We start from the raw sequence: 26,252 nt of genomic DNA, 5'->3' as shown, positions 1-26,252 counted from the left end.
TGGCAGTGTGCCATAGTTTAATAACTGAAAGTGCCTCTCCTGACTGATTTATGTAGCTGTCTGAATTATGTAACTCACCTTGACAGGCGGTTCTTTATGTATTACAGTGTTGATAACGTGAGGCCCTACTGGCGAGTTGACTGGACAGTAAAATCACTCAGATGTTTGTCCACTGTTGCAGAACTGGAGCGTTCTCTCTGTTGTTTTGAACTGTTTCACTCACATATAGATCACATTACACTGGATGACTTCCTCCTGGCTTCCAGTTAAAAGACAAACATCAATTACTATGTATTTGCTGAACTTAACATACTGAAAAAAATATGTCATTTGTTCTCTATAGATTTTGGTAGCGTATTTTAACTTTATTACAAAGACAAAAATTACAAAGAGCATGATTTATGTTTATCCAGATTTAGTGCAGTGCAGTAGGTTAAATCTCATTTTTATTATGTGTTTGATGACTGGTTTTAAATGTGGTGAGATATGTATATTGTGAAAATGTAAGCTATTGTGATATGATAAATATTATGTGCTATATTTCCTGCTCTTATGATCAGAGACTCTTAAGGTAGTCTGTAAGGTAGTGTCTGCCCTGTCTTGGCCATTATCCCATGCACAATTATAGACTCAGTATTGGTTAGCTAGGGACTCTCAAGGGCGGCACGGTGGCGCAGCAGGTGGTGTCGCAGTCACACAGCTCCAGGGACCTGGATTCCCGCTCCGGGTGACTGTCTGTGAGGAGTTGGTGTGTTCTCCCCAGTTCCGCATGGGTTTCCTCCGGGTGCTCCGGTTTCCTCCCACAGTCCAAAAACACACGTTGGTAGGGGAATTGGCGACTCAAAATTGTCTGTAGGTGTAAGTGTGTGTGAATGTGTGTGTGTGTGTGTGTGTTGCCCTGTGAAGGACAGGTGCCCCCTCCAGGGTGTATTCCTGCCTTGCGCCCAATGATTCCCGTTAGGCTCTGGACCCACCGCGACCCTGAACTGGATAAGGGTTACAGATAATGGATGGATGGATAGGGACTCTCATCCTTCGATCAAACCTTGTAACTCTAATGAACAAAACTTGCAAAACTGACCACTGTGTACAGCAGACTTCCCTATCTAGTGAAAACACACTGAAATTCATTATGGCTTGTTGGTTATATTTTGCGTTTCTGACTCACAATGATTCATCTCAACATTGTTGTGATTTTGAATTTGACTCCTTTGTGTATATACCACTGAAGCTAAAAAAAACCCAACAAAAACAGTGGTTCTTTCTCCTCATAGACAGGAATGCATCAGCATTTTAAGAATCTTTGTTGAAACTCTTGGCTCTTCTCTGGGGGGAGTAGCTAGACTGCTGTTAATGTTTTCTCACAAGTAAAAGAGCTGCGTGGCTGAGACAGTGGGAGCAGCTGATGAGCGTATGTTTCTGAAAAGAACTGAAAGACAAAACTACTACTTTTATTTTTTAATTCGGTTTTTATTTCTTTAATTCAGTTTAGATTAGGTTCACGACTAGGTATAAAATTATTATTATTTTTTTTTTTATCTGATGCTTCCTCTTGTGTGATGGAGTGCATCTGGCTCCAGGCCTCCAGCCAAGTGCAGTGTGGTGTTGTGTTTTCTGTGGTTTAATGTGCCTGATTCATCCCATCATTTAGCCAATTATCAAGCTCTTAATGAGCAGGGAAAACACTGTGGAGAGGTAGGCGGTGGTGAGGAAAAGGACTTATTCACTCTGTGCTTATTTGTACAGAAACACTACACTATGAACCTTTTGCTTTGCGAGGGCAACTACAGTTTAAACGTAAATCAAAATAAATTCATATTAAACCTTTTTTGTTAACAGAACTATTGATGGTAGGAGGTTTACTATGATGAGTTTATTTTTCCGTGTCCAGTTGATTCTTATCATTCCTTAGACAATTTGCAGGTGTATGAATGGATTAGGCTAGTGGTTTGTGGTATGTGGGGTTCCCACTCTAGTGGATTGCGCAGAGCTAGGGGGCTGGGTACAGCAAAGCAAATGAATGAGATGCATAATAAATGTCATTTTTATTGGTTCCACTGTAATTGTGATATAGTGGGGGTAGTGGGGGTGTGGGGTATAGGAACTACTGGACAAGACCATCACACGGTTTGAACCCCGCAAACATAATTCAAGGTAAATATTTTGCTTGTTATAAAGTGTACAATTTGAAATGGACACGACTGAATAGACCTATGCTGATGCCTTCAAAGGGTCCTTCTGATCCATGTAGCATCCGCCAGCTCTGTACAGAGAATGAAGCCATTTTGCAGTGAGTGAGAAGAAAGGGCAGAGTCTAAGACAGGGTGGTGGTACTGAGTCCGATCAGGGCGGTTGGCCTGCGGCAGCAAACTCCAAGTCATTTTCCATAGTGTTCTGAACTGCCGAGCCGTTTGGACAACGTGCTGGAACAATAGACTCAGCATCCGTGAACTTTATTTCACCTCCTTATCAGATCACAGACCTCTCCACCAGTGAGGACAGCCTTCCGGTCACATCACAAGCCTCAGGGAAAGAATCACTCTGTTTTCCTTTTGTATTCTTTTGGGACAAAGTTGTCTTCACTATAGATATTTATTCAATTGATTATGTGAAGGATTTGATGCAGCTTTTTCTTGTGTCTTTTTACACTAGCATTTACCCAGTCTTTATTTTCTAAGGAGAAATGCAATTAAAGATAAAAAAGGACACTCTCTGGCAAACCTGAGCTCTGTATGGAAGCTTAACAGGAGTTAGAGCTGGTGTTAGTGGAAGTGTGCTACTCTGGGTGTATGGGTCATGCTAAGTACACTTTCTGGCATTGGTTTATCAGTACTATCAGAAAGAGTCCAGTGGTCTTAGATAAGCCTTCACTCTTAATGTGTGGTAGTAAACTATAAAAGAGTGTATATGTTTCACAGTACTTATTGGTCCAGTCTCTTTTTTTGAAGATGTTCCTAAATGTTAATGAAGTGCTAATGGCTATATTAAGATAACCTGATAACCTCAGTCCTTTTTATTGTGTATTTTACCCTGTCATTTTAATGTTTTACTGCCATTGCACAACATACCTCAACATTTTTTCTCCGCATTTAATCTATCAGTGAACAAATACACATATTTACACACACACACACACACTGCACCAGGGGTAATGAGTGCATTGGGCAGTGTGCCATTACATACAATTTAGTATTGTGCCATTACATACAATGATACTAAGAGTTTTATTTCATTATTATAATTCATGTAGAGCCCGTGATTAAGCCTGTTCAACACAGCCCCACATACTCCATGTCTCATTCAGTACATTCTTTAAAGAAATGCCTGATTAGGTTAGTACTGTGCCCTCAGCATATGAATGTAACTCCAGCACACATCACTCAAGGCACTATAAAAACAGGACTATAATTACGCCTGACCCAGCTGTATGTGCTGGGGTCTTCCATAGTGCAAGACTGTAAGGGTAATGATGAATAGACCCTCCACAGCAGATGCACATTGTGTGGTTGGATGCAGAGAGCTTTGTTTTCTCTCAGATCTCACTTATCCTCCTTTTTTATGAGCAGCCGCTAAAGAAAGGAGAGCCCTTGAGCAAACGTAGTCAGTGGCTGTCATAGCGCACTCGTGGGTTAGTTAAAGCACTCCACGCTTGTCACTGCTTTGTTCTGCTGAGGGACATTGGCATTATCTTCAGTAATTACACTCTGGGCCGGATTTAGCGTATGCGTTGGCAAGTCAAACTAGTGTTCGTTTTTTCAGAGTGGCATCAAAACAGTAAAATGGAGATGTTTTGAGAAGAGGTTTGACCATACTAAGGTTTGTTAGTTGACCGTGTTTCAGGTTCTGCTCCCAATAATTTTTATTCTTATTAAAGAAAAAGTTTAAAAATAGATATTATATATATGCATTTTATTAATTAAATGAAATGTTACTGTATAATGGTTTTAAAGATTGAACAGTTTTGTTAGAAAAAACCTGCATATCTTGGTGAAATAATTTATTCATTCATAATCTGTAAGCACTTATCTAGTTCAGGGTCGCGGTGGGTCCAGAGCCTACCTGGAATTATTGGGCGCAAGGCGGGAATACACCGTGGAGGGGGCGTCAATCCTTCACAGGGCAACACACACATTCACTCACTCACACCTACAGACACTTTTGAGTTTCCAATCACCTACCAACGTGTGTTTTTAGACTGTGGGAGGAAACCGGAGCACCCGGAGGAAACCCACGCGGACACAGAGAGAACACACCAAACTCCTCACAGTCACCCGGAGGAAACCCACGCAAACATGGGGAGAACACACCACACTCCTCACAGACATTCACCCGGAGGAAACTCATGCGGACACAGAGAGAACACTTCACACTCCTCACAGACAGTCACCCGGAGGAAACCCACGCGGACACAGGGAGAACACACCACACTCCTCACAGACAGTCACCCGGAGGAAACCCATGCAGACACCGTGCCGCCTGGTGAAATAATTGTTTATTATTATTATTATTATTATTATTATTAGTCAGGTTTTACAGTGTATTTGTCATGTAGCACTTTGCCACTGTTATTTAAAGTTACTTTAAGCCAAACAGCACCCTTTCTCCCTTTGGCTTTCATTTAATTTCACACAACAAGATGTCAGCGTGTTTTGAAGAGGGATCTAGTCAGAAGTGCACTTGTCAAATCACAGTCAGAGCAGCAGGCAGGAACAGACAGCAGTGTTAACACACAGATCGCCTTTCCCTTGTCTTGCATTTCACAGTGAGGAGCTTGTTGATGACAGAAGTCAAGGGGATGCCCTGCTAGGTGTGAATCTCATACGTAGTTCTAATTGTGCTGTTTGTAATTAAGGTTACCTTGAGCCTTGTGAACCAGCAATAACCTGAATGTGAACACTTTTACAAAAGGAGCTCATGAAGCGCTCACTCTCTCCAGCTCTTCCTGCCCCGCTGTTATGCAGATTAGATTAAAGAGATGGTGTATTAACAGGGTTCTACATGGGAAGACAGCTAGAAATCTCTCTCTCTCTCTCTCTCTCTCTCTCTCTCTCTCTCTCTCTCTCTCTCTCTCTCTCTCTCTGTGTGTGTGATTAGGCTGGAGGTGGTTTACTCCCACTTCATGTGTTTCTGATGAGCAGATTAAACTAATTGGGTTCAGTGACTTATGTGATGGTGCAAATTGTGGCCTGCAGACAGTCGTAGATACGATGAATACATATTTCTTTATTTGGGACAAATCGCTCTTCAGGCACACACCTCAGCAACAGGCCGATCTCTGAGACTGTTCAATGTTGGAATGCAGTGTTGAGGCAAGGCCACATAATGTCATAGTGTCATAGTCATAGTGTCACAGACTAGGAGGTTTTCTGAACAATTGGTGTGGCTGTTTTAGAACAGAAAAATGATAGTAATAATGTCAAGAGCACCAGAGATATTACAACCATTTACTATCCATGGCTCAGCCACTGATCTGTTCAAATTTGAGGTAATCATTGTGGGTAGCACATGATGGTGCTAATGAAGATAATGGTGAAATGTTTCTCTGTGAAGAGAATTCATATTTAGATTTTGAGTCTTCAGCTCAGTGAATCAGGGCCTGTGTTTGGCTGGTACTATAAACTCTGATGGGGTTTTGACAAGTTATTTATTACTATTTGTGTTATCAGCTGTAAGTATCATAGGGCTGTCTGACTATGGCAAAAATGACCATCATCAAAATCCATTTGGATCTGTGTTGATAGCAATTGCAAAAACTAAAATAAGGTAGCAGTGGAAAAAAAAAACACTTTTTTTTTAAAACGTACTTTTTTTTACTTTATTCTACATTTGTTACTTCATAAATGAATAAAAACAAATAAAATTCATTCATAATCTGTAAGCGCTTATCCAGTTCAGGGTCGCGGTGGGTCCAGAGCCTTCCTGGAATCATTGGGCGCAAGGAAGGAATACACCCTGGAGGGGGCGCCAGTCCTTCACAGGGCAACACACACACACACATTCACTCACACACTCACACCTGCGGACACTTTTTGAGTCGCCAATCCACCTACCAACGTGTGTTTTAGGACTGTGGGAGGAGACCGGAGCACCCAGAGGAAACCCACGCGGACACAGGGAGAACACACCAACTCTGTGTGACTGTGACACTACCTAAAAACAAATAAAATCCTTGTTCTAAATCTAGAGCAATACATCAGCCCTGTCTGTTAGCTATATCATACAAATACCCTTCTCTCCTTGACCTGCATTTGTTAAGCTGGCTATGAAAGAAAAGCCATGCTCATTGATGGACAAGCCACTGCTCACAGTTTAGGAATACAGATTCACTTTTGCTTGCTCTGTTTAAGGAATCTGTGCTTCACACAAAGTGATAAATCGTCTTAATCATCAGCCAGGTGTGCCTCTCTAAAAGTGCATTGTGTGGCTCATAAGAAGCAGATCCTAATATGAATTTTGTGCCATGGTTTGTTATTGTTTAGAGTCCATTCAGATCCAGAAGGCCATTTCTATGTTTTTGGCCGTAATATGAAACACTGATTACATAATTAGTCATCAGAATAGTTGGTAGGCTCATCGCATCACTGAGGACGTCCTTAAGTGGTATGTAAGACATGTATAATCATTGTAAACATATATGTGCTCTGACTGATGACTGACCAGCCTAAATAGAACTGAACTTTCAGAACTAAATGCTTAAAATGTGGTGAGTGAATCCTGGCACAGTCAGCCTTTTCCTTTCCCCTGCGGAACAAAGCACTCAGTATATTGTATAAAGCTTGTTTGTTTTACAAAAACGTAGGCGTGGCCTTTCGACACGCGCTGTTGGTATTTTCTTCTGTTTGCTGAGAGAATACTGATATAGCAATTAATCTCTTTGGCACACGTACTTGGCTGAGGTGAGGCCTTGGCCAGGTGGACTGCTGAACTTACTTTTTTAGTCATAGATATTAATAGTAAATGTTGAATTATGATAAGGTGCATAGTGTGCTCTGCTGAGAACCAGGTGAAGGAACTTAGCTGTTTCTAGGTAATTGATCTTTTGTGAATTTACAGGAGCACTTCCTGCCCTAACCCTTAGAAGCTGCCAAACATGCCAAGAGTCAGGTGTGAGAGCAATGTATCCACCTAAATTTGGGTATTTTTTCATCAGAGTTTTCATTCATTCATTCATTATCTGTAACCGGTTATCCGGTTCAGGGTCACGGTGGGTCCAGAGCCTACCTGGAAGCATTGGGCGCAAGGTGGGAATACACCCTGGAGGGGGCGCCAGTCCTTCACAGGGCAACACACACACAGGCACTTTTAAGTCGCCAATCCACCTACCAACGTGTGTTTTTGGGCTGTGGAAGGAAACCGGAGCACCCGGAGGAATCCCACGCACACACAGGGAGAACACACCACACTCCTCACAGACAGTCACCCAGAGGAAATCCACGCAGACACAGGGAGAACACACCACACTCCTCACAGACAGTCACCCGGAGAAAACCCACACAGACACAGGAAGAACACACCACACTCCTCACAGACAGTCACCCGGAGGAAACCCACGCAGACACAGGGAGAACACACCACACTCCTCACAGACAGTCACCCGGAGAAAACCCACACAGACACAGGGAGAACACACCACACTCCTCACAGACAGTCACCCGGAGAAAACCCACACAGACACAGGGAGAACACACCACACTCCTCACAGACAGTCACCTGGAGGAAACCCACACAGACACAGGGAGAACACACCACACTCCTCACAGACAGTCACCCGGAGGAAACCCACGCAGACACAGGGAGAACACACCACACTCCTCACAGACAGTCACCCGGAACGGGAATCCAACCCACAACCTCCAGGCCCTGCTGCGCCACTGTGCCGCCCCTCATCAGAGTTTAACATTTAAAAAAGGTAAATAATACTAAACAAAAAGGTTTTAAAAAATCATAGAATAAAGAATTTGCTCAATTTTTCTATATATCATTTAAATTGTCTTTTTTTTAAAGCAGTAGGTGTATTGGCCTAATGTAAACTTTGTAATTAAACAATGAAAATATTACAGAAATATATTCTTATGAAGCTCTTTTTGTAATTTCGATGAAGCTCATTTACATTATTTTTCTCAGTTACTTTAACATGCCCTCATGGTGGACTAGGATGTTTACTGAGGGCACACATTTTGTATAATCTGCACAGAAAAGAAAAGATACCTTCAAGAATGGGAAGTGCCTAATGCCAGTCGTGGGCTAGAGGTATATAAAAGCTGAGGAGCAGTGGAACTACATTCTCTGGAGTGATTCTTGGGGATGGAGATTTCATGACATAAGAGTTTGTAGGTCATAAAACCAAAAGGCTCTCCAACAGGAGCAGTGTTGAAGGACATGAGATAGGCTCCTCATAGCCCCTCTAACTCCCTATGGGAACTGAAACAGATACGTTAGAGGAAAACACTGTGCAGGACTTTTTCAGAAACCTGGTTCCACAGAACAAGAAGACGCATGTGGTAGCATTCTGTGGTTGTAAATGAAAGAGAAGTTTTGTTCTAGACATATGGTTTTAAATCCTGATTAAGATCTAGACTTGCATAGAGCAAGGCGGTTAACGCAAGTGGACACCACAAAACTTTACTGAGTGTGACCACCACACATACCACAGATAAGCCCTCAAGATTAGCTTCATTTACGACTTCCTTAACAACTTGTGGACTTGTTTTATGTGTCTTTCATCACTTCAGAACACAAAAAATGTAAATAGGGTTATGCAGCTGCCCTGTCCTGCCCAGAGACTGGAACAGAATGGAATTTGAAACGTTTTAGCCAAAAATGTTTCCATGGTAAAGGTGTTTTTTGCAGAAACGTTTCAGATTTCGTTCCGTTCTCCAACTTCAGAGTGAAGCAGGAGACAGGGGTTGTGGATCAGTCTGCAGGTAAGTGACCATCAAGTCACAGGGCAACAGGAAACAACACAGACTACCTGAGTATAAAAATAATATGCTTATGTATTTATATAGGCAACAAAAGTACATTATTGTAAACATTTTATTATCATTAATTATCTTTAAAGATGGCTGTCAGGGCAATGCAAGGCAAGTTTATATATAGAGCACCTTTCATACGCAACAGCAATTACAGAACAGTACAGAAAATATACAGTAAAAGAGTTCAAATTTTAAAACATAAATTCAAAACATTAAAACAGTTTAAAAGCAATTTACTTATTTCAGGAAGCAGTCATAGGACTTTTGATACTATGTTTTTTATATAATAAATGCCCTGACAATATATAAAAACACACATGTGCAACTTTGTTTAGGATTTTAGAACTGATTAAGTTATATCAATTGTTTTTGTGAATATACAGTTACTCTGTGGTGGTGTAAACAGGATTTTCTTACTGGTATCATAGTGTCATGTCTCTTTCTCCTCCACTAATTGGCCTGGGGTCAGTGTACTCAGGGACAAAGTGTGTCCTCTCCTTTCCACTGCCTCCAGCATAATAACTAGACTCTGATAAACAGACAGGCACCGTCAGCAAACTGTGACCTGGAAGGCCTTCCTTTAGGCTCAAGAGCTGCCACTGCTGGACATTTGAGCATGCAGTAATGAACAGTTTGTCAAGTGTAGATCTTATTCAAGCAAGAAAATAACACCAGAGAGCCATCGGGTACATGGTGTATCCTGAAAATTACATTCTAATTTAATACACGATTAGCATAATACAGTTTGTTGGGCGGAAGACTGTTGGCCTCGGTGGTTGCTCTATTTCCAGTTCGTTCAAAATGTATATCCATCATTTTGAATGTTCTGAATTTTTCTGGTCATTTAGCGCATAAATAAATATAAATGAATATCAAAGTAATGCTAATTTCTACTGCTAATATTGAAAGCACATTACTTGGAATCATTTAACAGCAGTAATATCCTGCAGTGTACCACGGCTTTGTGACTTAGACCCTAATTTCAGACTGTTAATGACGCATTCGTTTAAAGAAATGAAAGAAATAAAGTTTTCTTTTGGAGACATCATGGCAGTGCTAGGGTTCTTTTGGCAGCATATTTTGCATATGTTGGTTTTCAGAATAAGTTACATATCTAGAACATCCAGAAAGCGTACATTATTACATTTCTCCCACACATTGATGGGCAATATGACATGATTTCTGCTTTTTGCTTTCTGTCCAGTACCTGAGATCCTAGAAAACTTTGAAATAGATTAAACAGATTTAAAATAAACATTTGTTTGACTCTAATTTTGTATATATGAACCAGTTAAAATGTGTGTCATGGCTCAAACATGTATTTTTAGACAAAGCCTTTGTGACAGTGTGTGTGTGTGTGTGTGTGTGTGTGTGTGTGTGTGTGTGTGTGTGTGTGTGTGTGTCCAGTGTAGGCAGCGTGGTTGCCCCAGGTAAAGTTGTCCTATGAGGTGAGCTCCACCTCACCCTCCTAAGCCCCTGTCCGAGTGCCAGCAGCAGCTGCTCGACTGAGGGATGTCCCAGCTGTTCATCCTACTCAGCCTACTCATATTCACCTCCTGCATCCAGGTCAGTCTCAGTCTCTCTCTCTCTCTCTCTCTCTCTCTCTCTCTCTCTCTCTCTCTTTATATATATATTCGTGTGAGCCTTGCAGAAGCACACTAGCAGTAGCTTTTTGTTTAGAGGGAGCATAATCATTGAGGCCCCTGCAGAGTGACTGAAGCAGAGACAAAGTCCAAACAAAACCCATTCTACAAGATTAGGTAACATGACGAAAAGTAAAGGAGCTGTGGATTGTTAGGGAAACACTAGTGAGAACCAAAACATCACATTTGTTCAAACTCACAGACTATTTCTGAGAATGTCAAGCTGGTGTTTAGTTAAAGTAAAGGTGATGTAACAGAAAGCACACTGTTGCAGGCGACAGGTTACAGGGCTAAAGCAATGCACTTGATACTTTGCATTGAACCACATTCACATTAACACAATAGGAATTGATCAATAACGGTAAACAATACATCTTTACATTCATCTAACATGCAGTATTGCAGAGGTGTTGGTAAACAATGAGAAGACCCAAGTTCATGTGTAAAAACAATACTGTGTTCATTATTTGTCATTGCTGTTTCACTTGAAGGCATCCTCTGCTTTGTCCATGAAAATTGTAATGGCAAAATGGATGATGTACAGAGATGACTGCTTCCAGAACAACAGCAGAGAACCATCGGTCACAGGTGAGCACTTCTGCAGTTGGTGTGTTTACAGAGCTCTGCATAGCTGCTCTGTGAGTGCTGATCAAATCTCATTGCTCATGTAAAGGACTGGTCCAAAACTACATGCTGGTTTTATGATGCTGGCCGTGATGAAAGCTTCTGCTGATTAGAGCCAAAAAAAACAAAAAAAAAACAAAAGAGACCTGAATCCTTCAAGTCCCTTCCTTAAACTTACAAGGGAAATATATTGTTATTGCAAAATAAAGCGGGGTCTAAATCAATTATTTATTACTTACACCTCAATATAAAAGTAGTTAAAATGCAGTTTCAATGGCATAGGTGTAAATCCATAGCAAATATGTAAATATATTATAAAATTTGAATCATACCCAACCAAATTATCTGGATTATGTTCTTAAATGTTATAAATGTTCAGTAGGGTGTAAAAAACAGGATGATCTCCTGTGTTTTTCTGAGGGGTTTGAGACATCAAAAGATGTCACACTGCTTCACCCAGGTTTAATGGAGCACTAATAGAGGAGGGATGATTATTTTATTCTATTTTTTTATGGATTTTGAGACATTTCCGGTGTCTCTTCTAATATGTTGATGACTCTGTTGTCCAGGTCTTGTGTGTAATAGGACATTTGATAAGTACACTTGCTGGCCAGATGGAATGCCCAACACCACTGTGAGTGTACCCTGCCCCTGGTACCTGCCCTGGCATGGAAAAGGTGAGAGTCCACATCTATCAGGGAGGCAAGGAAGAGTTTTGTGTGTGTTTACTGGTTCACTGCCTGTCAGATCTTAACCCAGCCTTAACCAGTCAAATTGGCTACAAGTTATTCAAGTGTCAGCTATAAAATTATTATGTGCTGAACCTTTTTAATCAACAAGGAGGGATGTGTGGCATGAAAACCAATGCAAAGTAGAGTGTGTCCATAACAGAACATGTGTGTGTCTTTGTGTATCTGCTACAGTTCAGCATGGCATGGTGTATCTGGAGTGTGATGCAGATGGCCAGTGGGCCAAGAAGAAGAACACTAGTGAGTGTGAGCCAAACGATCCAGACCAGAAGGACAAGGTATGTCTGAAAAACATTTAATTGGTTTATTTGGAGACTGTAGTAAAACAATGAAAGATATTAAGTGTGGATCTGAGCTCTTTATTAAACATTATCATGTTTGTATGCCTACAGCAATACTATGGGAGTATCCTTAGTAATTTCAGGACTATATACACTGTGGGTTACTCTCTCTCCCTTGGAGCACTGGTATTGGCACTAGGCATCCTGGTGGCCTTCAGGTAACAGTTGCCTTCTGACACTCAAACTGACCAGTGGTGGTGGATTAAACATATTTTGTGCACATTAAATATCTGTTACAATCTCATTAATAATTAAACGATAATTCATTTCAGTAAACGATGCTAAATTATGTACAAAGTTATTTTGCGTGAGGTCTCTTTTGATGGATCTATATCAAATATTGCAAACTGCCTGTCACAATCTGGAATATTTTCAAATGGCATTTAAAATACTGTAGTCTGACCACTACTCAGGAATCAGTATCATGAGGCTTAGTGGTGATGGATGCTGCTTTTGAACATATTTACTAAGATAGTCATAACTAGACTTTTTTGTGGCTTTTTCGTCATAAATTTATCTTCAATGTATGCCTTCTCACACTATTCTTGGTTCCTTTTATTTCTCAGCCACTAGGGTATGTAATTAGTAAATATTGTGAGAGCTTCTTTAGTTATGCAGTCGAAACTCAATCTTATAAGTTTGGGTATTGATTCATATCACTTTTCTTTATTACCTAGAAACTACATATCAAGTGCTATTGGATTAGTTATATGAAATAATATGAAATTATATAAAGAAACTAATGTGAAAGCACAGTGGATTTAAGTGCAGACAAAGAGAAGCGTTTTGCCTGATGCCTTAAGTCTCATTCGTAATATTAATAAAGTAACGTAAAGTAATATAACAATTCACATTCCAAATGTTGACAAAATTAGATCATACCCTGCAGTGCAGAATATTAGGAAGCTGATTCAGCCTCCTCTTTTTTCCTGAACTGACTATTGTTACACACTATTAACTGGGAACTTAAAATAACATTGAAAAAAAAAAAATGCCTCAACAGAATGTGACTTATAGAGTGCTTGCAAAACAAAAAGATGAACAGATTACATCTGTTCTAACAGCTGTTCAATGGCGATCCACTTAAGTTTTTTCTTAAAACATTCACTTGTTTTAAGACAAGTAATGGCAAACAGTTTTGTACATCTCAGACACATGCTGACTCTGTCTGGACTAAATACATCACAGTACATAAAAAACAAACTCTTTTTTAGTTTAGCATTTTAATTATTTTTATTATAATAATACATATACATTATAATTATTATTATTAACAATTTGATTCACCCTTCCATTTTTAAAAATATTTTATGTTGATTATACATTTAATTATTCTGTATTATTTTCATTGTAGAACAGGGAGACTTAGATGTTCATGAGATTGCGGAACCTTTTTTGAACCTGACGAATGTCTCCCATTCAGCAGCACTTTATTTGTGGCTGTTATTCTTCTAGGAAGCTCCACTGCACAAGGAACAACATTCACATGAACCTGTTTGCGTCTTTCATCTTGCGAGCAGCATCCATTCTCATTAAAGACGCCTTGACAGTCAGGTCAAGCTTTAACATCGACCCGGGCATCACCACAGACCTGGAGATGGAGTGGCTAGTCAAGAATGAAGTGAGAACCCAGATCTTTCTTTATTTACTTTCTTTCTTCCTTGCTTTCAAATGTGCATTGTGTTTACCATCACCAGTATAAAAGTGTCCTGCAGAATTAAAAGTTTTACCTGGAAAAATTGTAAAAGCCTTGGTAGGGGACAAATTCAACACTCGGGCTTTGCAGAACAGGAATACCTCTGCAATCTGTATCAATTTTTTTTTGTCTAAAGCAGCATGATATCCCTTAACATGTCAGATTTTGCAGACTGCCGTTGGCTGCAGGATTGCCATGGTGATGATGCAGTACAGTATCATAGCAAACAGCTACTGGTTGCTGGTGGAAGGCATCTACTTGCATAACCTGCTGGCAGTGACTGTTCTGACTGAAGGGAATTACTTCAGCATCTACCTGTGCATCGGTTGGGGTGAGGACTTGTGTATATTCTCATGCATTTTCGTCAGTGGACAGTGACTATGTTTAGATGTACATAACTACGGAGTAACATCTCTTTAAGAGAGCTGTACTTTAGCTTAGTAATCTGTGCATGCATGTTTATTTACCTCTTGAAATCTTTTGGATTTCTCTGTTTACGCATGCACCCAACGTTAACAGACAGAGTGTAGAGCCGCCTCCAACACATCTTGAAGTTCTCTTAACATTCTGTGTCTGAAAATTAGATTATGCACAAAATCTGCTTCCATTAAGTGCCTGTAAACGCACTCATTGATTAAACATAGTCATACATTCTGTATTAAAGTGTACAGAACAGAGACAATACTGTCATTTATTTAGTTTCCACTCAAAACACTTATACGTTTTATGAGTTTGATATTGTCTTGACTTTCTATTTCTTGGATTAAATTACCATTTCACTGAAAAATGTAAGGGTGGTCCCTGGCATTTAAAATTGTTCCCAATGTACAGTATACAGTAAAATATTATGTGAAAATATTTTTACCTAATAGAAAAAAAATTTACTTGCATTTTTATGTATGTATGAATGTAGTATGAAGTTTTTAGATTTGTTAGTGTGACGTGAAAGTGATTTGTGCTGTCTCACGTATTTCTCTTTACAACAGGTGCGCCACTGATCTTTGTGTTGCCCTGGATCATTGTGAAATACCTCTATGAGAATGAGGAGTAAGTAACTCAGTTTATAGCAAACTTTCCAAAACAGTTGTGGCATGGTGTGAGTGTCACGAGACCAATCACTTTATTAATTAGTATGATGACTGGATTGCTCTTAGTGTCCCTGTGGGGTTTTGTTACAAATCATGTTTCTGAAACATCTAGGCAGAGTTGTTGAGAGAGAGACAGCGAACATGTTTAAAACTATATCCGGCATTTTAGTTCCTGGTAGCAGACGAAAGGCAGAGGTGATCTCTCTCTCTCTCTCTCTCTCTCTCTCTCTCTCTCTATGTCTCCAACAGCTGTTGTATAACAAATCAAGTACATAAGAGACGAATATGGAATGAGAACAAAAACTCTTATGTAGCACAACCATGCTGTCAAAAACATTGAAACTACACAGATGATAGGCTTTTCTTTGAAGTGCTAGCTGGGAAAAATGCATCTTGTCTTCACATCTCACAGTAGCATCTCAAACACGCCATTATGCTTTCCTACATTCGTGCTGAAGCCCAGGCCTCACAATGTCTGGACACTGCTCTTTCTCACAATGTATACATCACATGATCTCTTGTAGTTGTTGGACCATTTTCAAGAAATAAATTACATAGCCCCATATTTGCCTGCTTGATAGTATTATAAATAAGGATATGTTTCAGATATTTTATGACATGCCTGAGGTGCACAGCTCTGATTAATGACTCTGTTGAATGGTGGCATTCTTCATTCGTACGCAATTTCCTTTAAGCGCATTCTGTGCTTTACAGCAGACCTCCCTAAAAGATCGTAATTCATTCCAAAAAAGGACAGAGGTTACTTGAATCTGAGACATATGTGCATCATAGGTAAGCACTGCAGCAGATCCAGTAGATGGGCTTTAAGATGGTGAGAAATTAGTGAAAATCAAATTGGAAAATTAGCAAGTAGGAAATTACCAAAAAAAAACAACAAAAAAAAAGAAAGAAGTCTTCCAATAAAACTTGAGTCTGACAAAATTCAGTTCAAATCAACCTCACCCACATGGTCAATTCTTGAATTTTGAAATTTGACTGAGAAATCAAGAAATTCAAATTCAAAACAGATAACTGGCCACCAGATATCTGCTGTTAAGTGTGACCATAATAATAGCCATCATCAGATCATGGACAAAAAAAACAAACATTTTGCCTGGGAGTGAAAACTTGTGTGCTAACTAACATGCTAATATGTCTGCTTATTAAAATCAGATATTTGCAGAAAATATTGTCCAATTTAGAAATGAAAACATATACAGGGGGTCCTCGACTTACGACGTTGATCCGTTCCTACGTCGCGTCGTAAACCGATTTTCGGTGTAAGTCGGAACCTACGTACATCCTGTAAGTAAATAACATACTGTAAGCACTTATCCTAACACCTATTCTCCTCGGTCCCAAGCCGCGTAACCGTGTATTCTTCCGCCGCGCACACCAAACACGAAGTTCACGTTACGACGTTTACGACGCAAAACCACTTAAGTTGAAACAAGGCTTTATACAGGAAATGGGAGATGTGTCGTGACCACGAAACATCGTAACTTTGGACTGACGTAACCTGAGGACCTCCTGTACATACATAGAAATACTTCTGAATATGTAATGGACAGTTACGGCTATTTACTGTATGTAAAATATTGAAAAAAAATGTGGCCTGTGCAAAACAGAATATGGCTGAGTAAAGCAATTTTTCCCTGATATTAAAAAAATATATAAAAAAAATCATGCACTTTATAATTCAGAATATTTCCAACGTGTTAACTTATTTTTACTGAGAAAACAAACATATCTGATTGTTTATGTAAACCTTTGTGCGCAACTGTACATTGTATAATACCTCTCACTTTTTTGTGGCTAAAGTGAATTCATCCATCTCTATCAAATTAAAAAGGACTGGAGCCAGCCCGCTTAATGCTGTTCTGGAACACCTTCAACTATTATGTAAAGGCTGTAAATGGCATTCCTTCTGCAGTGAATTGCCCCTCTGCCTCTATCTGCCCTCTTACTGCCACTACTAAATGTGTGTGTGTGTGTGTGTCAGGAAAAATTCCCCTGCTCCTTTGCTAGTTTCAGGACCCTAAACCTGCTCTGATAAAACATCCATTAATTCCTTTGGATGAGCCTAGCCTTGGCTTGTCTCCTCTGTGGCCTTCAGCTGTAGTATCTGTCTCTCTCTGGACAACTTATCTGTACCACCATACCCTTTCTGTCTTGCTAACACTACTGATCTGGTATGTGTACAATATTATAATCTAAATCCCCTCCATATGTGGTGCTATACACAGAACACTGTAATGTCTTTTAAGATGGGTGCCACTGTCACACATTATATAATACAGTAGAACTGGAACATTTAGAAACAGTAAATGTGTCCAGATATTGTGGACACTGTGTGTAGTACTGTGTTTTATTAATCTCTTGACTCCTGCCTGTCCCCAGGTGCTGGGAGCAGAACATACACATGAAATACTGGTGGATTATCCGTTCCCCCATACTGCTGGCAGTTCTGGTGAGAGCCTCTCTGCTTCTATCAACTTCTATTTTAATCACTTGCTCTCATTCAGCTTCCTGTATAGATCACATTGTCCTCTGTCTGATCCATTGGATAAAGCCACTTTATCCTCTCCCTTAAACACCTTCCTCGGCAGAGCCCTGACTCCATTCCTGTTTAGCCTCTGTGATTATGATGTACTTTTTCTTTTCATATCCGCTCCTGTTCTCACATACGACAAAGATATTTGAATCACTATATGGTTTAACTGTAAATTCATAATTATATGATTAGTTACACCGCTCTGGAATTAATTAAAAACCTCAATTTAAATGTTAAATAGCATTCACAATTGGGCCCAAGTTCCAGAAGAGTATGTATTAGTATGGGAATGTACTAATGTCGGTGGGGTGTATTGGTGCCCATGACTTGTCACTTCTGTGAATGCACTATTAATATATTCATTCATTCATTATCTGTAACCACTTATCCAATTCAGGTTCGCGGTGGGTCCGGTGCCTACCCTTTAGCTTATTATAGATCATGCATATTTTAACATGACTGCAAGCCACATTCTGTATGTTATTTAACTCTTACTTACCTCTCTCCCATTGAAAATATGTACCATTACATGAAGCACAAAATTAGGCCTCGTACAGTTGTACAGCTGAAGATGTTTATAACAGAGAAATGGCCAGAAATTAAGTTTTTAAACAGGATGAGTCAGTGTCTTCACTCTCAACACAGTTAAAAAATTATGTCAAAAGGAAAAGTGATGAAACAATGGAAAACAGGCTCTTTTCCAACTTTTTCCCAACTTTATAGAACATGTGGCAGGCATCAATTTTTGATCATTGCTTCATTCATTCATTGTCTGCAACTGCCCATCCAGTTCAAGGGCGTATGGGGAACACACCCTGGAGGGGGCGCCAGTCCCTAACAGGGCGACACACACTCACACAATCACTCACACCTATGGACACTTTTTGAGCCAATCCACCTACAGTTTTTAGACAGTGGGAGGAAACTGGAGCACCCTGAGGAAACCCACGCAGACATGGGGAGAACACACAAAACATTTTTGAGCTTTAAATATATTGGTTATTCGTTATTTGTGGTCTTGCTAGTAAACATTGAGTTGCTAGTAAACATTGATATATGTAGGCTTAAATGACATAAATTCAAGCTTGGAAAAATAGAAAAATGAGGCACTTTACAGTGCATTTTCCACCCTGCCCTATTTAGAGACCACCTGGCTAGTAGCCCCCACGTAAATCGAGTTTTAGATCTCTATTTGAAAACAGTTCAGTATTAAAGTGATTTCTATTAGATATCATTTGAAACGATACATATTCCCATGACCTCCTAAATAATGCCTTTTGATTTCTAAATGAACAGTTCTTGAATTGTCTCTAAATCATGTTCTGTCATAATTACTGTTCGCTCTTGTTTGTCACAGCATTATGAATAATGACCGCACATTTGAGCCAGCTTTGGTTCTGAATGATAATGGGTTGGAAGAGCATTTGGCAAAAACATCTCTGTCTCTTATTGCGCACAGCTGCTGTAATCTCACACTCACTGGCTGACAGGAACGACTGCGTTTGAGCCTGTGCGATATTAGAGATGCCTGTGTGAGAAATTATTAAATGAAACACCACTGACTTACCTACTTTCTTCATGCCTCTGTTCATTTGATTCCTAGTTTGTTGCTGCTTGCTGAGTGAGGAAAGAGGCTGCACAGTTATATTATCCTTAATGTGACATAATGGTGATAAAAAGCAGTCGGAGATCTTTTTAATGTTGATTCTGCCTTGTTCTCTGCTCAGATCAACTTTTTTATCTTCATCCACATCATTAAAATCCTCGTGTCCAAGCTGAGGGCTCACCAAATGCGATATTCAGACTACAAGTTCCGGTGGGTGTTCTCATGTTCTGAAAATGTGGACCTGCTTTGCTCCATTCATCAAACTGTTGATTTGCATGACTAAGTTTGAGATGATATACATTTTTACAGGTTCTTATCATTTTAAAATGAGATTTCTATTTGTTTGTGTGTAAATACTGTCATTTACTGTGTTATTTTCAATGTAGGGGCTAGCTAGCAAGATAACTGTGTTCCAGAGGACTTACTCTAGTGAGAATAACAACCACCAACTAGCCAATCTAGCCTTTATTCTAGCTTCCATTATCAGAGATCAAAAATGGCATTTTAAACTAAGTTCAGAAAACCTGTAGGAATAATGAAGCAGACTGTGTTTATATGCGCCTGTTACAGAACTGGCGTAAACCAGCAGATGCTGTTCTATAAACAGGTGGTAGTCTGTGAAAAACAGGCTCATTGATACAAGACCTCACCAGCAGCTAAAAGCGTCGTTTTATAAACTGGAAAATCAGCTTTATGTACAGACTCTAACAAACATTATAGTGTATATATTTTGAAAAGAGCTGAGTTGTGTACCAGAGTTTCTCATTAGGTTGAATGTGGCTTTTGTTGATGTTCTGTAAAGCTTTTTAAGCCATTTGCTGCCGGACCATGGATGGATAAATTGGGCATCTATTTGTCAATGTATATTTATCTCCAGTTTTTATTCTGTCTTATTTCCATGTGTTCCATTTGCAGGCTTGCTAAGTCCACACTAACTCTGATCCCTCTGCTTGGCATCCATCTGGTCCTGTTTTCATTCGTCACTGACGAGTCCACCTCAAACGGCGCTATACCCCTGCGCCTCACCAAGCTCTTCATTGACCTCTTCTTCAACTCCTTCCAGGTCAGACACAAACATACAAAATCTTCAGCGCACAGACAACTGAGACGAATATTCAAAAATCAATGGGCACCGTGCTTGTGCATGTACATTTGGGTATCTGGAGTGTCGACAGACTCCATAGACTCTAAAAGGAAAGAGAAATAAAGTCATTTCACTAGGAGCCCTGCTGTGCCTTGTGGAAAATGAGTATAATGGATTTAATCTCAAGATTCATTATCCAGTAACTAATACTTGTTCAGTGACTTCCATGATACAAATTTACAGAGTGCAAAGTGTGCAAAGTCACCAACCACCCTTCAATTATTTAATTTCTGGACTCATAGTTCATTGAGTACAAGTCATTCATTGTGCAGAAGCAAGTGACGCAATCATATTAAGGGTGAATTAGTGTGTCCATTCTTTGCTTTTATTATAGCTTCCATTAAATATGGAAGACTTTCTTTCAGTTTTTCAAAGACATTATTCAGGATACAGTTCAGTCAGAAGTTGGTAGAACTGTCTGCTGCTTGAGGTCTAATCATCCCATACTCAGTGTTTCCTTCATGGCTCTGGGTTGGCTGGTCTGTTTTTAGCTTATTTGTTTGATTTGACCCATAGCAATTAGCCATAGTCTCAGTGTGGAAGAATGGAGAGAAACAACTGAGGTTTTTTTTTTTTAAACAAAGGTTTTGGTGGCCTCCCACATCTTGCACAATTGTTAAAGTCCTATTTTCTCTGCCTCTTTTAATACTTCCTTTTGAATTCCAAGCTTGGAAACTGATTTCCATTTCACTTTCCCCTTTCTTGTGTGAATGGTCTGTGATTCTTCTGCAAAATTAGTTGCTGTTATGTAATTAGAAGAGTGAGGACAGTAAGCATGGTCCCACATGTAGACCCTTGCTGTTTAAATACTTAATACTGGAGATTAGTTTAAATAAAGCTGTGTAGGGCTGTACTATAAAGTATTCCAAGAGGCACATATTGATGAAAGGCCTTACAACATACATAGCATAAATCGGTGGTGTGTCCAGAGTTCTATATTAGCATGCCCAGCACCTTCAGTTAAAAAAAAAAAAAGAAAGAAAAGACGTGCTTTCACTACTCTTATTATGTTACAGATAATTACAGTGGGAGGGCAGGCATTGCGATCTTGCTGACTCATTCCATGACAAACTGACAGTGACACTCACATGGAGCACAGCTGCAGCGCGTCAAGCTCACGTCACTGAGTCAGATAAATCGTCTTGATTAAGCTCTGCTCGTCTAGCAAATCAAAAAAGAAAAAAACAAGAGAGAGAGAGAGAGAGAGAGAGATAGAGATAATAGTCTGGACCGTGAAGAGTACATCTGTGCACATTTCTTTGTTATAATTGGAGCCAATCAAATTGCAGGTTCACACAGCTTCAACTTGTGATTCCATTATTAAACATTATCTGTCACTGTATGTCAGGGTATCTATCACTCTATTTGCCAAAACAAGTCCTTCAGAGCTTTATGAATAGCAGTGCTGATTTGTCTTTCCTCAGCTTCCTCAGTTGGTGTCGTGATTAGCTGTTGTGACTCTAACATTGCTCTGGGAGCGGCTCACAAGTGATGACAACTGACTCACTTTCTGATGTGTTCACAGGGGCTGCTCGTGGCCATCTTGTACTGTTTTGTCAACAAAGAGGTGAGTTGGATTGACTTGCTTGCTTTAGCATTAGTGCTACAGGCAAAACTGATCTAAGGGGAAGTATGCAGATCTAAGACTAGCCCTACTCTGAATACAGACTCATTGTAAAAACACAAGGTAGTATTTTTACCTTAAAATTCACTCCTTTGCCATTGCTATTCAGGACTCAGCACAGCTGAAACTGGACTATGTAACTTTAGGAGGAGGTTAGTGACTCCCCCTTCCCCTTAATGTCAGGAGAGTGCTGTAAAAGTGACTTACACTCTGCAACTGTAAGGGAGCTTAGAAGCAAAAATACCAAATCTTACCTTAGTGTTTCATTAAAACACATATATACTTTTTATTTTACTAATTATTCACCCTTTACTCAGTGTGTGTGTGTGTGTTTCTGTGGATCAGTACATTTTTTAAAGATATTTTGCTCGATACCATAAAGGCATTCCATTTCAATACTCAATCCTAATAATAGTTGATGTTCCCTCTGTGTTTTGGGCTTAAACTTGTGACTTTTTAATCTGTTGTCCTTGCCATGTTCAGGTGCAGTCGGAGATCCTGAAGCGGTGGAAGCGATGGAAACTGGGGAAGGATATTGAGGAGGAGTACCGCCACACCTACAGCAACACGGCTCAGGTCAGCAACAGCATGCTCGTCCACTCCTCGTCCAAGCCCAAGCTGCCGGACATCGCTCGCCTGGCCACTCCAGTCTCCAGTCCAGAGGAGAAGCACCTGCTTACCGTCAGCTGTCAGAATGGCCAGGACCTCCAACAGAGGGCACAGCTCACCCTGCCACATGAGGGCGTCACCAATAGCAGCCCAGCAGAGAATGAAGAGCTAGCGCATAGAGTGCAGTGTTACAGAGCACCACAGGGGAGCGATGAGAGCAACCTGTGAACTGGAGAAGTGTGTGTGTGTGTGTTTGTGTGTGCTGTATTGTAGTGATGGTTCCAGCCTGGCCCACACTCCATTCTCATTCTGGATTGGTCCTGAGCCCAACATTCGAGCAGCAAGGAGACAAGTGTGTGAGTCTGAGTGTTTGTGTATGTGTGTGTACGTGTGTGTAAGTGGGAGTGTACGTGGGCATGTATGGGTATGTGTAAGAACTTGTGAAAACATAAAACACCCTTCATTTATTTATATCCCAATCAAAATGGCATGAGCAAGAACAGACCTGCATTAAGAGTCTCATTTTCTTTAACTCCTTCTGTGGTTTTGTCCAGAGATCTGATGAATAAAGGGTGCTGTATGATTTTGCAAGGTACGGTATGTGTGTGTGTGAGAGAGAGAGAGCATCTGACTGAATGATTTTGTGTGTAAGAGTAAGTTCTTTGGGCCCTCTGCCTCTCATCAAGAAGGACGTTATATTCAGCTGTTTCATGTGAAAAGGTGTCTGTTTTATGTGTTCAGTTTAATCGGTTGTCTTTGTGTGTTTTAACACTGCTTTAAAAACACAACCGCTACACATTCAACAAACAGACCTGGACAATGGATTCTGCTGGCCAATCCACATCAGAGAAAATCTACAATGTAACCCTCAGCTGACACAGAAAGCTGAACCATCTCCAAACTTTTAATGACTGACTGATTTTTGGTACAGAAGACTTACAAAGACGAGAGTAAAGGAAGTTTTTCAGAACCCTTGATGTACATGCCAAAGCACAAAGGGACATACCGAGATACTCTACGTTTGCAGAGAAGTGTGAATTTGTCTTTAGAGTACAAACCTAATCACAGGTACCAAACTCTAAATGATTCTTGAGGATTTCAAAAAATCGTTGGAAGCTCAAATCTATCTACTTTGATCATCCGAATAACTGTCCTTGCTTCTTGTAATTTTAGCTCTGTCCTCAGTGTTGTTCTTACAGTCCGAAGGATTCTTGGAAGTGTTTTGCTATTTGTGAAACCTGTGAGGATTAATTCTTGCTGTTCTCTTTTGTGCTGTGGTCGTCGTTGGGATGTTGAGATCTCATATTTATGACTACAGGACAGGTGGAATGCTCTGGTGCCTTTTCTTTCCAGATGTGTGAAAACTAATACTCCAAAGGAGAGTTTGACCAAAAGTCTTAGTTATGTGATGTCCCTAGTGTGGTAACAGTTTAAGCTCGTTTGTCAACAACAGTTCACAGTGTTCCTACGTCGTGTCTTGCTGTGAAGTAGGGCTGCACAATACCCATGTAATATATATATGTATGTAAATCCATGTGGTTAAAAACTGGCCACAATTTTAGATCTTGTGATTGCCTTGATCCACTGAAAGATCCAGAGACTCATACGGATCACCTTTGCTTGGGCATAATACAATGCTTTTCCTTACTGCACTTTCCTGGTAATATTGGTATCGCAAATGTCAATACTGTGTTTACATTTAGGGCTGGGTCAGCTTAATAATAATTTAATCTAAGAACGATATTTAAAAATAGAACATTGTGCAGCCCTACTACGAGGTAAATATTCGTCACGAGGTACACAAGTACGTGCATCTGATTTGTATTCCGTCCTTTCCTTTATATGGCAGCAAACAAAATATAAAACCTCCTTTAACACAAAAAAGACTCATAACACCCACAGATATGCACACACAAACACACACGGCTGCTACTGCAAACCACACATTTGTGATCAAATTGCAGATTTCTATTGTACAGTTTAGTTGACAAGACGTCTAAGCACAAGTTACGTGTAATGCATTATGGTGAATCACAACGACGTGCCAACTGGCACACAAGTGCTTCTCCCTCTGAGGACATGCTGCCCTTGCTCTCGTCAAGTAAAAATAGCCATGCAGAAGATACAAATATGTAAAAAGCCGGAAAGGCCCTGACTCAATGCCTTAATGGGGCATCATGCCAGATTGGGATCCTCTTCAGAGGTCCTCCAGCATCGTCTGTCTCTTTACTCCCTGCATTGAATGCAGTTTGTGCTGCTGATTAATACCATAAGTATATTTTAGCAGTTGTGGGAAATGCAGGTACATATCAAGGGCTTTGAGTTACGCCCCATACACTGCGCAAAATGATATCTAAGCAGTGAAAGCATCTTAGGGTTAACATGGATTGGAAATCTGGGGGGTCTCTGACCCAGCAGAGAAATTCCCCTGATAGGCCATAGGAGTGGGAGATGGAACATGATATTAGTTCTATCTTCTGGTCCACAGTCACAGGCAAAGCCATTGCGTCCTGCTGGAAGATTACAGGCATATATTTCGTCTTTTAAATTATATTAATTGTGATTAATATGTGGTACAAAAGGCCAGTTTTCATTTCTGGTTGGCATTAAGTGTATGCTCTTCCATGTTTTTCCTGTCATAAGATTGTTTCACTTGCCAAGATATCATTTTTGCAACGTACCGTTGGACATTCTGAACAAACTACATAATGAAGTTGATCAAATCTTTTTCTTTTTTACTTTTTGTCAGAATCCACTGCAGTCCTGACACTTAAATACTGTCTAGCAAATCTCGCAGCAGGACATACGCATTCTTCATCATCAGATATGGAGGATAAGGACCATGACAGAGGTTGGCATGTGACTCTGAGGGACTGTTTGCACAATGTTAATTTATAATTGCGGAATATGTACATATCTGTACAGCCTTACTGAGGTTTATAATGACTGATTTTCTGTTTTTCAATTGTGAGCATATGAGTCCATGTGTGTTTATGTGCTCATGGTGTGTGTGTGTTGGGAGTGGGGGTAGGGGGGGTGGAGGGGAGGGTTGTATTTGCATGGGCCTCCAGGAGGGGATGGGGGCAGTCTACATTGGTGTCAGCTGTGCTCAGAATAGCATCTTTGTTGTGCTCCACTAGAAAGACTAGAGACCAAGTTTACCTACAGAGCGAAGTGATGATTCACCCTCGTATCTGCTCGGAGGGCTAAACGGATGTGGCTGTTTCGTAATCCTTGTAGGTGGGGAGCTCTTGCTCTTCACTGACAGCTGAGTGCAAAATGCCAGCAAAATCCAGCTGGACACTCGCGTAAAAAAAAAGGAAAGTTCTTCATTGCTGTGAGGGATCAAAAGTCATGAACTTCTATATTGATGTTTATACGCCAAAGCATCGCAGTCCAGACTGTAGTTCAAACTGTATTCATTTTGACTGAAGACTGAAACGCCATCATTTAACGCTAGCCAAGCATGAGAGAGGGAAATAAATCATGCATATATTGTTCCACTTCCCCCTCTGCTCCTCGCTGGAGTCCCAGACCTTTGTGTCCAATAACCAAACTGAAACGTTGCCAAAAACCAGACATCCTGAGACCATACGCTG

At 40.2% G+C, this 26,252-nt stretch overlaps 1 protein-coding gene across 1 annotated transcript in view; it reads left to right on the top strand.

Annotated features, from left to right (window-relative positions):
* Positions 1-25,646, top strand: part of gcgra (glucagon receptor a) — a 56,917-nt gene extending 31,271 nt beyond the window's left edge. The window contains exons 2-14 of the mRNA XM_066674452.1: positions 10,383-10,541; positions 11,110-11,206; positions 11,812-11,919; positions 12,166-12,269; positions 12,384-12,490; positions 13,788-13,953; positions 14,191-14,359; positions 15,015-15,075; positions 17,517-17,586; positions 19,398-19,486; positions 20,192-20,339; positions 21,946-21,987; positions 22,528-25,646. Coding sequence (XP_066530549.1) covers positions 10,488-10,541; positions 11,110-11,206; positions 11,812-11,919; positions 12,166-12,269; positions 12,384-12,490; positions 13,788-13,953; positions 14,191-14,359; positions 15,015-15,075; positions 17,517-17,586; positions 19,398-19,486; positions 20,192-20,339; positions 21,946-21,987; positions 22,528-22,881 — 1,569 coding nt within the window. The 5' untranslated portion in view covers positions 10,383-10,487 and the 3' untranslated portion in view covers positions 22,882-25,646. The remainder of the gene's footprint in view (positions 1-10,382; positions 10,542-11,109; positions 11,207-11,811; positions 11,920-12,165; positions 12,270-12,383; positions 12,491-13,787; positions 13,954-14,190; positions 14,360-15,014; positions 15,076-17,516; positions 17,587-19,397; positions 19,487-20,191; positions 20,340-21,945; positions 21,988-22,527) is intronic.
* The last annotated feature ends 606 nt before the right edge of the window (positions 25,647-26,252 follow it).

This window comes from Hoplias malabaricus, chromosome 6 (assembly GCF_029633855.1).
Source record: "Hoplias malabaricus isolate fHopMal1 chromosome 6, fHopMal1.hap1, whole genome shotgun sequence".
In the NCBI taxonomy this organism is placed as follows: Eukaryota; Metazoa; Chordata; class Actinopteri; order Characiformes; family Erythrinidae; genus Hoplias; species Hoplias malabaricus.
This window is presented reverse-complemented; position numbering and strand designations above follow the sequence as displayed.